This window comes from Prionailurus viverrinus, chromosome X (genome assembly GCF_022837055.1).
Source record: "Prionailurus viverrinus isolate Anna chromosome X, UM_Priviv_1.0, whole genome shotgun sequence".
NCBI classification, from domain to species: Eukaryota; Metazoa; Chordata; class Mammalia; order Carnivora; family Felidae; genus Prionailurus; species Prionailurus viverrinus.
The window spans coordinates 40,047,181-40,061,631 of NC_062579.1; the positions used below are offsets into that span (position 1 = coordinate 40,047,181).

At 42.2% G+C, this 14,451-nt stretch overlaps 1 protein-coding gene across 3 annotated transcripts in view; it reads left to right on the forward strand.

Moving 5' to 3' along the window:
* Positions 1 to 4,231: 4,231 nt before the first annotated feature.
* The window catches only part of CLCN5 (chloride voltage-gated channel 5), a 184,397-nt gene continuing 174,177 nt past the window's right edge, over positions 4,232 to 14,451 (forward strand). For all 3 annotated transcript variants that reach the window (XR_007148968.1, XM_047844093.1, XM_047844096.1), the window contains exons 1-2: positions 4,232 to 4,453; positions 6,569 to 6,724. Coding sequence is in view for 2 of the 3 variants with exons in the window: in XM_047844093.1 (XP_047700049.1) it covers positions 6,709 to 6,724 (16 nt within the window). In the remaining variant the exon portion in view is untranslated. The remainder of the gene's footprint in view (positions 4,454 to 6,568; positions 6,725 to 14,451) is intronic.

Here is a 14,451-nt window from a genome sequence, read left to right on the forward strand (position 1 = left end):
CTCTCTCCACCCCTCCCCTGCTCGCGCTCTGTCTCTCAAAAATGAATAAATGTTAAAAAAAATTAAAAACAAAAACAAATGATCCTAGATCACTCTCTTTTCAGAATTTCCTAACCTGTTTCAGTAGGGCCCCTAAACTAGAGAATTTTGTTCATTTCCTTTGATTCTGCCCCCATTTTTCTAGAATGATCCCAGGTATTTCTTGGGCACCCCAGATATTTTATTTTAAAGCCTGTATCCCTGTGGGCTAACACAGTGCCTGGCACAATAGGAAGGGTTCAAACAAAATGTGGAACAAATACATAAGAACAATACCATAATCATCCACTCGCTACTTCGTATGGCTATGTACTCATGTAATTATTTGTCTACATTTGCAATGACAATTTCAAAATTAAAGATAAAGCTGCTTTAGACATTCTAGGTGCCACAGTGAGCTATTGCTCTGGGGCCTTTGCTTTTGCGAAATTCACATTCAAGTGCTACCTTTTATTATATAGAGAAGTTTACAGTTTTATTCTTTTGTTATAGTTAACTTTTAAGAGCACATTGTGTTTACTCTTTGCTTTATAAGACCTGAAATGGCTTTTGATCAAAAGTCTGTTGACCGTTGTGGGAGGTAGGGTGGGAACATTTTTTTTTCAATTTCTTCCACGCAAGTGGGGGGAAAGCAGAGGACATATTTATGTTGATTTATCTACACTCTTTTGGCCAGATTCGCTTGTGACCATGTACACACACTTGTAGGACGCCTGGCTAAGGATAAGGGTAAGAGAACACAGAGTTAACAGAATCTATAACTTTTTTTAAAAAGGTGTTTAGCTATTTACTTTGAGAGTGGGGGGAAGAGGAGCAGAGAGAGAGGGATAGAGAGAATCCCAAGCAGGGCACTGGCAGTGCAGAGCCTGACGCAGGGCTTGATTGTACAACTGTGAGATCATGACCTGAGCTGAAATCAAGAGTCGGATGCTTAACTGACTGAGCCACCTAGGTGCCCCAGAATCTATAACTCTTGACTAAATTATTAACTTTGCTTCATGAGCACCACATTCTAACCACTTCACTCGGCAAGGTACTGTATAGGCATTTATTACTCACCACATGAATAGCTCCTGCAAAACTCGGGGATCCAAAGGCTGAAAGAGAATTCATCATTATCATCATCAATAGTAATACTAGTTGACATTTACTGAGTGTTAGTCTTTTCTATTTTGCATCTTTTAGTACATTTTATCCTATTATCCCATTTTACAAGAAACCCGCAGCAGAGTGAAATTAGGTAATTTGAACGAGATGACACAGCTATTAAGTGTCTGAGTCTGGTTAGTTTTGAGCTCAGGAAGTCTGGGTCCAGAGCCCACTGCTATTACTATTTTGTTTTGCATTTCACAAAAGGTGAAATACTCTTTTTTGAAATGTGCTCCTAAAGTCCCCAATGGGAGCCCTCCAACCTGTCGGCGGCCAGTGGCGACACCAAGTGGTAATATGCATGTACTGCAGCCTTCTCCGACTCGAACGTAATTATCACTCACTCCTGCTCAAGCTTTCCCAAATAAATTTATGTTCTAAGGTAGCTTCATGACAAGTCTGCTTCCAACCAGATTGCTATCCCGCAACCTCTCTTTTTATGGTCTCAGAGGAAAATACATCTTTTCCAAGGTTAGCTTCTCTTTTGCATTTCATTTCTATATCCCATGTATTTTACTCCATTATCTATCTATCCCCTCCTTTTCTTGCCTCTTCAATTTCTGTTTCACCAGGGGCTCTTCCTGCTAAACCTGCAAATAAACTCTGGTTTCTTCTATTCTGCAATGACAAAAACAATAATGAACATTTCTCTGAATAATCACCCGATTACAATTTTTTTAATGTTTATTTATTTTTGAGGGGGAGAGAGAGAGGGCGCGCGCGCGCGCGCGCGCGCGCGCGAGGGGGGAGGGGCAGAGAGAGAGGAAGACAGAATTCGAAGCAGGCTCCAGGCTCTGAGTTGTCAGCACAGAGCCCGATGTGGGGCTTGAACCCACAAACAGTGAGATCATGACCTGAGCCAAAGTCGGATGCTTAATCGACTGAGCCACCCAGGAACCCCACCCCAGGTTCACCCTTTTAAAGAGGAGTTCCAATAACGGGATTCCCTTGCTCAAAAACCTTAATACTTTTTCAATCACTTTCTGAATGAAGGACAAATCTCAGTATGACATTCAGGATCTTCTAAAATTCGGCGTGAATTTCTGGTTGTATCCCCCATACACTTCCCTACTGTAAGCTTCAATCACACAGGAGTACTCACACACGTCCTCATAAGTGATTTCCTTTGCACAAGGTATTATTTCCACTTGGATTTACCTTTATCAGAGGAGTCCGCATAACTTTCCCTGGATTTTTTCTACTTAACTTGTGGCTGTCTCCCACCCTCCCACCCATTACACTATGAGTGCCTGAAGGCAAGGAGGGACTAAATGTTACCAGATAAAGTAAAAATAAGGTTGGACTGAGAAAGCAACAATCTGGCCATTCATCAGGCTGGAGTATCAGACACAGATAACTTCAGCTGCAAATATAACAGGGAACAGTCTTTCTCTCAAAGACACGCTACAGCTATAAAATGATAACAACTCCCTTTGAGTGACCACCACTTTTTTTATTCCCTGAGAAACTTTGTTCTCTACAAACATAGACTATCAGAGACTTTGCTGCTTGAAATCATGCCAGTGAGAATAAAACATCCCGCATTTGTGTGGAGGACGTAAGGTTCTTGGAAACAAAGAAGCAGCCTGGAATTCCTATCCAGGTGCAGAACTTCGGATAAGGGCTATCTGGACACAACATTCCACATCTATTTTTTACTTTGGGTTCCCAAGGAAACCGGTGTCTGGGTTCATTTCACAAACCAGACTCGATGTTGTTGACCCCTTCACACAGTGCTGCTTTGAGCTTACAAAAAACAGTCCTTCATTAAAATTTATTTAAACTCCACTCTTCCCTCAAATTCTGTAATGATTGTTTTTCTTTGGTTAGATGCCCCATGGTTTCTCTTGTGCGTGGTCTTCTTCATTGCAATGGTCAAAAAGCCTGACTTTTAGATTGCCTGGATTGACTATATGGGTTCTGGTCTCAGTTCTGCTGATAACTAATTAGGATCATCTTAAATAAGTCAATGCACTCCATTGGCCTATTTCCTCTTCTGTAAAATGAGGGGCCTTTCTTTCAATCCTACGGTAAGCACTTTGTCGTCAGGAAGGTCTATTTTGGACTCTCAGTTCTACCACTTACTAAAACCTATGATTTTTGCTTTTCCGAGCCTCTGTTTAGTAAATTATTAAAATGGTGAGATAATACTGGGGCGCCTGGGCGGCTCAGTTGGTTAAGTGTGGGACTCTTGATTTAGGCTCAGTTCATGATGTCACAGTTGTGATATCCAAAGCCTTGCGTTGGCCACAGGGAGCCTGCTTGGGATTCTCCCCCTCCCTCCTTCTCTCTTTCTCTCTCTCTCTCTCTGCCCCTCCCCTGCTCATGCTCTCTCACAATAAACTTTAAAAAATGGTGATAATAGGGAAAACTGCTATGTAGATTATCCAGTGCTGCAAAATAAATAAATAAACTTAAAAAAATGGTGATAATAGGGAAAACTGCCGTGTAGATTATCCAGTGCTGCAACGAGGCTCAAGTACACTGTTATAAGCATCACTATATTTGATCACTATTCCTACTCCTGTTATGTGAGCTCAGAGAAGTTACCTAATCTGTCTGTGCGTCTGTTTTCTCATGAATAAAAGCGGAGAATGATAGTACGTACCCCAGTGCGATTATTGTGGGCACTAAATGAGATGAAAGTGAGTTAAGGGCTTAGCACAGTGCCTGGCACGTAATTAGAGGCTCAAAATATGTCAGCTAATGTAATTAGTATTAGATTACTACTGGCTATTCTGTCGGCCAGAAGCTCGGCATAAACAGTTTCATTCTAAGGACAAAACCCCAAAGAATCGCACTCCACGTTATTAACAGTGAAGCATAATGGGAGCATTTCTCTTTCAAAAGCAATCGGCACGCCCAACACAGGGTTAGGGGCCGCCCAGTCCTCATTAAATATGGCAGCGAGCAGGGCCGATTTACTGCGGTTGCGCACGCGGAAACTCCTCCTATGTCGCTTTCTCCGCCCGGCCTCCTTCCCACCTAGCCTCACCCCCGCCCTGCCAGGGCAGAGGTGCCGGGAGAAGGCCGGGTAGGACGCGCAAGCGCAGACTTTGGCTGTGTTTGGCCGATACTTGTGAGGCGCCTGTCACATGAGCCGAGCGCCCGCTCCGCTCCCCCTCCTCCCGGCTGGGCTGTGAATGAAGCTCTGCCGGCTACGTGGGGCGCTAGCTCGGCTTGGTGTACTGGACGCCAGAGCCGACTGAGCGCTCGGCCCGCCGGCGGCCGAGACGGGCTCCGCCGCCCCTGACCTCGGCGACAGGTAAAGACAGATGGGCTGTCGCTTCCCCAACAGGTCCTTGGCGGGCCTCCGGCCCCCGGCCCACCCGCGGAGCACCCCCTGGGCGCAGCGACACAGGGGAAGCGCTCCCCCGATGGCTCGGTCCCCCGGAGAGGGGGGTTCCCGTTGCCCGGCCGCCGCCGCCTGGCACTCGGAGGAGTTAGACCGGCTAGTTCCAGCCAGTGCAGGGCGGCATCTTCCCGGGAGCCCTGCCCTATTCTCCGAGCCAGGGTCCTTGCGCTGTCCCAGCGAAGTTTTCTCGCGGAGCGGCGCCAAGCCCGTCCCGCTTTTGAATGGGGGGGAGGCTGGCTGCAGGCGTCGCCTTTCCAGGACTGGGGCAGAGTGGTTTTGTCTGGTGAAGCTCTTTCGAGGCCCCGCTGTTCTTCCTCCCGCTCTGGACTCGCAGGTTGGTGTGGGTCTTAGCGAAGTGGACTCCAGACTCTCAGAAAAGTCGTTGTGGCGAGTTTTCCTTTTTCCCACTTAGCGCGGGTTGCTGGTTCTCTCCAGACATTCCAGGCTTGCGCTTGAGCGCCTTCACCCTGAAGGGGAAAGCTTTACCTTCACATTGATGCACGTTTACGTTTCTTAACATTTCAGAGCAAATCAGTTTCCTGGAGTGCTAAGCGAAATTGTACGTGTGCCCGTGTGATAAAGTCAGTGTAAGCTACCCTGAGTAAGTGAGGGAAATCCTGAAGTGTGGAGCATAAAAAGCCAGTAAGAATCTGCTTTACATAAACTTCATACATTTATTAGCAACTACCCGGGTTTGACTTCAGAGATGTTAAATTTCTCCTGGTCCCACGAGGCGCGGACCACTACTTAACGCGAAATAAGAGAGAGAGAGAGAGAGAAAGAGAGAAAGAGAGAGAAAGAAAAGGGCAAACCAAAACAAACTGTCCGGGGTTCTAGACAAGTCATCGTAGCGCTTTTTCCTGGTGAATTCATCCTTGGACTTGGGACTTCCTAAGTTTTCTTGGACTTTCGCAAACCTTTGCTTATCCAAAGCATTGGTTCCCCCCCTCTATTGGTGCTGTTGGGGCTAGTGTCCACATTTACATTCTTTTCCTTAAACAAAAGTCATCAAGGAAGACCCAAATGATAACTCTCAAGTTCGTATTAGTCTTCATGCATGCATTAGAGCTTTCATTTCGTGGGCGGAGGTGCTACTTGTGTAAAAGCTATGGAAATAGCAACCTACTTTCATGTTGACCAAGTAAAAAACGTGAGGTCTTTTGCTTAGAAAAAGCTGATGACTTGGGTGCTAAATAAGGAAGACCAATTTATTAAGAACTTGTTTAAATGGGAAGCACAGCGTTTAATATATTAAGCCTCTGAATCAAACGAAGTAGTCAGACATTATGTTTTTGTCCCCCTGATTCCTAGCTCCTTTCATATCCTTGCAAATAGTATTGTCCTAAGACCGAATTTGACTTTTTAAGTTTAGGAATTAGCTGAATTAATTGGTAGTACTTAAATTAGTATTCTATTTTTATTTTTTTTCTTTTCTTCTTCTTACCCCTGATTATAAAAGCAATATATGCTTCTTTTAGGACATTGGCAAAGTGTGGGGAAGTATAGTGAAGCAGAGAGAACCACGACCCAAAGGGCATTGCTCTTAACTTTTTATTATGCTTGCTTGCTTCTCCATTCCTATACAGGGTCTATTTTAAAACTTTAAATATTACAAAAGTTGTTCTCCTTTCTACTAAGTTTTAAATGGCAAGTTGGGTGCTGGGGCGGGCGGTAGGAGAGGGCAATAGATATTATGCTGTTCTTCATTCCCCAAACTGTGGAATGTGAATATAGGGAAGACATTTAATGCTTATCTCATCCAACCACGCATCCTTTGAGATTCTGAAACCCATTTACTGAAGATCCAGTGATTCACGCAGAATTGGACAGCACTCAGTGGCAATAGTAACTGACTCTGGATCTTACCATTCTATGTTTCTAAAGCAGTACTTCGCTGGGAAAAACTCGGCACTACCCATGTCTGCATGTCTTTGAAGGAGAGGTTCAAAGAGGGACAGGAGGTAATTCTTAAAGATTTGAATTTTTTTTTCATTTCGATATTCATTTTGCTATTCACATTTTCAGGTTGAGGGCTTGAACTTCTTGCAGAAAACAAGGCCACACAGCGGCTGGTCTGTCTACATCCCATTCAAGCCTTCTTATAAAACTGGAGGGCTTTGGGAAAACAAGTGTGTGACACCAGCGTGGGAGAAGAAAGGCTGAAGATGGCCATGTGGCAGGGTAAGAAATCAGAACTTATTTCTCTAACTGGTTTTTCCTCCATCCCAACCCAACCCCCCAAGCTGGTGGCAGGCAGCCAGCCAACCCTTTCTCTAACTCTTTGTCTCCACAAGGACAAAAGTATATTAATTTAAAAGAAGATCAGGTGAACATAAGGGAAGCAAAACAAAAATAATATAAAAACGGAGGAGCACAAAACAGAAGAGACTCATAAGTATGGAGAACAAACTGAGGGTTGCTGGAGGGGTTGTGGGAGGGCGGATGGGCTAAATGGATAAGGGGCATTAAGGAATCTCCTGAAATCACTGTTTCACTATATGCTAACTAATTTGGATGTAAATTTTAAAAAATAAAAAAATAAAATTAAAAAGAAGTTGCTGCTACCTAGAAGTTTCACCTATTTTAAAGTAGGGGTGGAGAGGTAGGGGGACGGTAGTAGCAAGAAAATGTAATGCCAGAAGCCTTTTGAAAGAACTCCCTTCTTTCGAACATGTGCTTGTGGGGGTTATGTGTGAGGAAACACGATTTTTTTTTCATATTTGTGTTTTTCATTTGTTTCCTGCAAATTCCTTATCATAAGGTTCTCAATGGTGGGGGAGACAGATGTCAGCACCTCCCTGGCTTCCTCTTCCCAGTAAAGACTTTAAGCATATTTAATGTTATAGTGTTTATATTTGGTGATGGAAGGAAAATGCCCGTTTTAATAGTATGAACTACCCAAGAGCAAAACTCAACGGTGGTGTCTTACCTGATGGATTTACATCTCTTGTGAACCTAGGAATTCCTACCACCTGCAAAGTTATTTTTATTTTTGGTGGGGTTCAGGGTCATGTCCTTGGGGGAGTATCAGAATTTCTGGGGATGTGTGGGATTTTTATGTTTTTCAAAAAGGAGCGTGGGTTTAAGAAATGATAGACAAACACTACCCAGACTGGTCTGTGACCCAGAAAAGGTTAAGAACCACTTGGAGTCGAATGCAAGAAGTTATATAGCTATAGGTATTCATCAGGTAGGTTTGTTGGTTGCTAACGTATCTGTTAAAACTTTCTCCTGTTGGTTATGGCTTCAAATACGAAGGCACACAAATGCAACATGTATTTTTGATGTATGAGGATTGTTACTTTGAAGATGTTTGTTGAAATGGGAATTGGCTTGTATCACTCGCTTTGGACGTTTATCAGGAGCAGTTTGGAAATTCTTGTTTAAATCGCGAGGTATTCTTTCATTCAACAAACATAATACAGAGGTGAATAAGACACAGAGCCCTAGAGGGTTCCTTCTCTTATGGGAAAGGCAGACATATAGACAAACGATTGTGTTAGGTTAAATTAAGTGTTAGAATAGGGAGAGGTGCAAAATGTGATGGAAGCCCAGAGAAAGGCATGATGAATTCTGAGTTTTGAGCTGGTCTAAAAAAAAAAAATGAGTGGGAGTTTGCCAGATGGGCGAATGAGAGAATTGCATTCTGGGCAGACAGAGAAGCACTGTTTGGGAACTTCCAAGTTGCTCCATTTGCCTCGTGTGAGATGTGTGGGCCACGACCTCGGATGAAGCTGGGAAGGTAGTTGGAGGCCGGATAATAAAGGACCTTGTATGTTCTAGGAAGGATTTTACACTTTATCCGGGAGACAAAGATTCTAAACAGGGAAGTAACATAATCAGATTTTGTTTCAGAAAGATTACTTTGGCCGCAGTGTTGAGGTGGAGTTGGAGCTGGAGAGAAAGAAAGCCAAGAGCTGGTTGGGAGGTTTCTGGTAGAGCACTTGAGGGAAGGAGTTGGGAGTCTGAGCAGAAGCGGGGGCAGCAAGGATAGAGAGCACAGGATGAATTCTACAAATGTTCTGTGACCAGATGTGGGGGGAACAGGGCCCGGGTTGACACCCAGTTTGGGTGCTTGGGGCGGATGGTGCCAGTCCCCGAGATTGGGGACCTAGCCTCGGGAAGATGTGAGAAGAGCATATGGGGATGGATGGTGGGGAGTTAGTGTACTGACTTTGGTTTGGCTTCTTTTGTTTGAGACACCTATGGGCTGTTAGGTTCATGATTAAAAGGTGGTGCTGGAAGTTTGGAATGGAAGTTTGTGAAGGTGGGGATCTAAAATTTTGTTCCTAATGATGCATAAAGAGCTTGTGTTTTTTCTCTTTAGTGGAAACACCATTAGTAGTTAATGATTTATTTATTTTCTAATAAAAACATTCTAGTGAATACCAATTCTTAATAAAATGTCATAGTTTCTTTTTTAAAGTTTATTTATTTTGAGAGAGAATGATAGAGTGAGAATGTGTGAGCCAGGAGGGGCAGAGAGAGAGGGAGAGAGAGAGTCCCAAGCAGGTTCTGTGCTCTCAGCAAATGGAGCCTGATGCAGGGCTCAATCACATGTACGGTGAGATCATAACTGGGACCAGATCAAGAGTCAGACACTTAACGGACTGAGCCACCTAGGTATCCCTGTCATATATATTTTTTGCCCCTGTCGTATTTTCTTAATAAATCATATATTTTGTTCTCTCAGGCCCTAAAATCGGATCTGCTTAAAATGACATTGGAGCAGGGGAGCCTGGGTGGCGCAGTCAGTTAAGCGTCCGACTTCAGCCAGGTCACGATCTCGCGGTCTGTGAGTTCGAGCCCCGCATCGGGCTCTGGGCTGATGGCTCGGAGCCTGGAGCCTGTTTCCGATTCTGTGTGTCTCTCTCTCTCTCTCTGCCCCTCCCCCGTTCATGCTCTGTCTCTCTCTGTCCCAAAAATAAATAAACGTTAAAAAAAATTAAAAAAACATGACATTGGAGTAAAACCACATTTTCTTAGCATTAGTGAATAGGGGAGTATTCCATATAAGTAATTGCAACTTATTTTTTGTTATGTGCAACATCTAAAGTGACAAGCAATAGGGACAATGATAGTTTGGCTGGCACTATGGTAGAATAGTTAAAAATACAGATTTGGGTTCAACTCTGATGGGTCCATCACTTGGTAGCTGTGAGACCTGGGACAAGTCCCTTACCCTCTCTGTGTCTCAGTTCCCTTCTCTGTAAAATGAGGATAATAATAAAACTCACCTTATAGGGTCATTTTGAAGATTAATATATACAAAGCACTTAGGACATAGTACGTGCCATGTAAATGTGTGCCTTTATTATTAGTAAGACATTTAGAATATTGCCCAGCATATAATACGTGCTCATTAAAATTTATCAGTAGCTGCTGTTGTTACTATTACTACTGCTACTACTTATACAACCACCATTATTATTGTCACTATTACTTTGCTATATCCTGGGGTGACCCTGGGACCCTGTTCTGTTGAGGGAATTTCAGGTTGTCCTTGGAAGCCCTACCCTGTGGTAGTCTGTTTGAGTCTTTAGGTAGAGGCTTAGATCTGAAGAGATCCTTAGAAAACATCTAGCCCAACCCCTAGAAGTAAAGTGACATGCCCATGCTCAAACAGGTTGATGGTGGTGACAGGACTAAAACCCAGGTGTCCTGGTTCCCTATTCCAGTTTTTCCATGGGCTCGGAGGAGGGAATGGGTGTGTCTATACTCAGCTCAAGGAAGCTTGGAGTCAGTTTCTGGAGGTAGTTAAGGAACTCTAAGAGCTAGAAGAAGCCAATCCTCCTTAGTCTCTTGGGTCAGTGGTATCTAGTTCCTCCACAGAGAGTTTTATCAGAACTCCCATACCCCTCAAACATGGCCAACATTATTATTTTGACTTCATTTGATGAAGCCCTGTAACATATTTCCTGGCCGCTTTAAACATAGCCTCCTGGGCATAATTTAGTATTTTTGATAACTCAGGGTCATCATTAATACCATCAGATTTATTGATCTAATTGTCAAGAAGTTATTGACAAGAGAACTAGCCAGTTTGGGGTTGGATGAGGTTGGACACATATTATCAGGTATTATTTATTCAATTATCATTAAAATTTTTTTAATGTTTATTTTTGAGGGAGAGAGAGAGCAAGTGAGCATGAGCAGGGCAGGAACGGAGAGAAAGGGAGACAGAACCTGAAGCAGGTTCCAGGCTCTGAGCTGTCAGCACAGAGCCCAATGTGGGGCTGGAACCCAAGATCATGACCTGAGCCAAAGTCGGATGCTTAACTTACTGAGCCACCCAGGCGCTCCCCAATTATCATTTATTAGGTACCAGTTGTGCACCAGGCACAGTGCTGAGCCCTAGAGGTGCAATGGTTAGTAAAAATAGGTATGGTCTCTACTCTCATGGAACTTGCCAACTAGGATAAAGGTAGCATTTCAAATTCATAAAATCATTTATTTAACAAATGTGCTGAAGTAATTTGGAAAAAAATGACACCAATATAAATTTAGAAGATGAAACTACTGTTTCTTAATAAAGGAGAGGGTGCATCAGAGTTGTCCATGGGGCTTTAAAAACTATTCCTACTCAGGTCTCAGACTCCCCAAATTGGAATTCAGTCTTAGGACCTGCACATTAAAAAAAAAAAAAAAAACCAAAAAAACAAAACTCTGTAAGCAGTTCTGATGTGTAATCCTTTTTGGATTACATGTACACTGCTACATTGAAGAATGAAAACTTTGAAAAAGAGAGATGATAGGAGAGTATATAGTGTTGGGGTAGGGAAGGTACTTGTATGCATAATATCAAAGGTAAAGTAATAAATAAAATATTAATATAATCAACTATATGCAAATTTAAAATCCTGCAAAACCTGTGAAGTTAATGACAAAACTGGAAGCAGTTGCAACAAGACTCATTATTCAGAGCAATAAGAAAAATACAAGTATCTGACTAGAAAAATGTGCCAAGGTTGGGAATAGGAAAATACATAAAAGAAGAAATCTAAGTGGCCAATAAATGTGAAAAAATGTTCTATCTCAGTGGTAGTTGAAAGGAGATTTAAGATGGCATACCATTTTCTCCAATATAATTTGCAAAGATTAAAAAGGAATGACAGGGGCGCCTGGGTGGCTTAGTCGGTTAAGCCTCCAACTTCAGCTTAGGTCATGATCTCATGGTTCATGGGTTTGAGTCCCGCGTCAGGCTCTGTGCTGATAGCTGGAGCCTGCTTCAGATTCTTTGTCTCCCTTTTCTGTCCCTACCCTGCTCATGCTCTGTCTCTCTCCCTCTTTCTCAAAAATAAACATTAAAAGAAATATAAATAAATAAATAAATAAATAAATAAATAAATAAATAAAAGGAATGACAAAACTCAGTGTTGGCAAGGACATGAGGAAGCAGGCATTCTCTTGCACTTCTGGTGGGAATGTCAGTTTGGCATTATCAAAAGCTTTAAAAAACACGTTTACCTTTTGACCCAGCATTTTTTTTGGAATTTATCCCAAGGAAGTAATTAAGGATGTACACAAAAGTGTGTCAATAAGGGTATTCATGGCAGCATTTTCTATAGTGGGAAAAATTGGTAACACTTGCATTCTGATGTAGTAATACAGTGGAATAGTATATCACTCCTACAAATGATTATAAATGTATCATTCCTATAAATGTATAATCATTCCTAAAAATGATTAGTGCCGAGTTCTACATAGAAATAAGTTCAGGGGTGCCTGGGTGGCTCAGTTGGTTAAGCGTCTGACTTCAGCTCAGGTTATAATCTTGTAGTCTGTGAATTTGAAGCTCGCATCAGGCTCTGTGCTAACAGCTCACAGTCTGGAGCCTGCTTCCAATTCTGTGTGTGTGTGTCCTTCTCTCTGCCCCTCCTGTGCTCACACTCTGTCTCTCAAAAATGTATAAATGTTAAAAAAAAATAATAGGTTCATAATATGATGTTATATGAGTGGTGGGCGGGGGGAATCATATCCCAGATTATCGGTAGTTAAAAGCCTGGGATCTGGGGATGAAAGGTACATTGTAGGGAATATAGTCAATGGTATCGTAATAGCATTGCATGGTGACAGATGGTAACTACACTTATGTTGAGCACAGCATAATGTATAGACTTGTGGAATCACTGTAATGTATACCTGAAATAATGTAACATTGTGTGTCAGCTATACTCAAATAGGAAAAAAAGTCTGGGAGGGGCCCTTGGGTGGCTCATTTGGTTAAGTGTCCGACTTTTGGTTTGGCTCAGGTCATGATCTCCTAACAGTTACAGTGCGAAGCCTGCTTAGGATTTCTCTCTTCCTCTCTCTCTGCCCCTCCCCTGCTTAAGCTCTGTCTCAAAAAAATAAAGAAACATCAAAAAGTTAAAAAAGAAAAGAAAAAAGTCTGGGCTCTGGGCTTAGGGTTAGATCGAAATCCTAGCCTTATCAACTGGGTAATGTTGGGAAGTTATTACCTGAGTGTTCCTCAGCTTCCATGTTAGTAAGAGAGGGATAAAATAGCAGCAAACCTAATAGTTCCCAACACCCAGTAGGATCACCTGGGGATCTCTTAAACCCTCTCAAGGCCAGGCCTCACCCAGTCGATTAAAATCCTCAGTCCTTAGGGACTGGATGCAGCCCTCAGGGTTTTTGAAGCTCCCTGGGTGACTTCAGTGTGTAGACAAGTTTGGGAACCATTGAGCTAACATATAAGGTGGTTATAAATATGAGAAAATCACAGTGGCTGGCATGTGGTAAGTAGTCAATACGTGGTAACTATTATTAGTAACTTATTTTTTTTATTAATAATATGACCCCATTTTAATATATGTGTTTGTGTCCATGTATGTATAATAAGAAAAACCTGAGGGGATGTGCACAAAAGTATTTAAAAAAGAAATTAGAATTGACTTTGTTTTTGCTTACTTGTATCTTCCAATTTCTCTGTAAATACCATGGATTCCTCACTAATTTTTGAAAAGTGTAACTTCTGAAGGAAATATCCAATATATGTGCACAGCTTTTATATGCTATTGTGTTTATAATAGTGAAAAACTGAAGACACAGTTTCCATAGTAGGAGAATGTAAGTAAATTATGGAAGGTCCATATAGTAAAATATGGGGCCATTAAATATGAAGACCAATGCTGAGGAAAATCATTATGATACAGTGGGAGAGTATATGGGATGATGCCATTTCCATCTTTGTAATTTAAGTGTGCAGTTCTTTGTGTCTCTGTGTTTACATGTTACATATATACCTGTGGATGTAATGATAAATATGGAATGGAAGGAAAGGAACCAAAGTTGTTTTTGAGGGGGGGAGTGGGGGGGAGAATATATGAACGGGGGAGGGGCAGAGAAAGAGGGAAACACAGAATCCGAAGCAGGCTCCAGGCTCCAGGTTTTGAGCTGTCAGCACAGAGCCCGATTTAGGGCTCAAACTCAGGAACCATGAGGTCATGACCTGAATCAGACGCTTAACTGATTGAGCCACACAGGTGCCCCTGGAAAGGAACCAAAGTTGTTAAAGTGGCTATCTCAAGACAGTAGGATGCATTTCTGTTTTTTCCCCTTTTCATTCTTTTATTTTCCAAATTTTATATGATGAATATGTATTACTTTTGTAATAAAAATGAGTTATTTGAAAATGAGATACGCAATGATAGTGCCCCCAACAAGGAGTGAATTGTGTGGGCTTCTGGACAACTGCTTCAGTCACTTTGTACCCCTTGCCCCTCCTCCACATTAAAAAAAAAAAAAGAAACCAAGACCCCAAGGGTTTGGTCAGAGCAGTTTTTCTTTTCTTTTTCTTTCTTTCTTTTCTTTTTTTTTTTTTTTTTTTTTTGCTATTAATACTTCCTCAAGTCCTCTTGTAATTTTTGGCCATCTCTCCTATTGACTCCAGAAACTCTTTTGGGAGT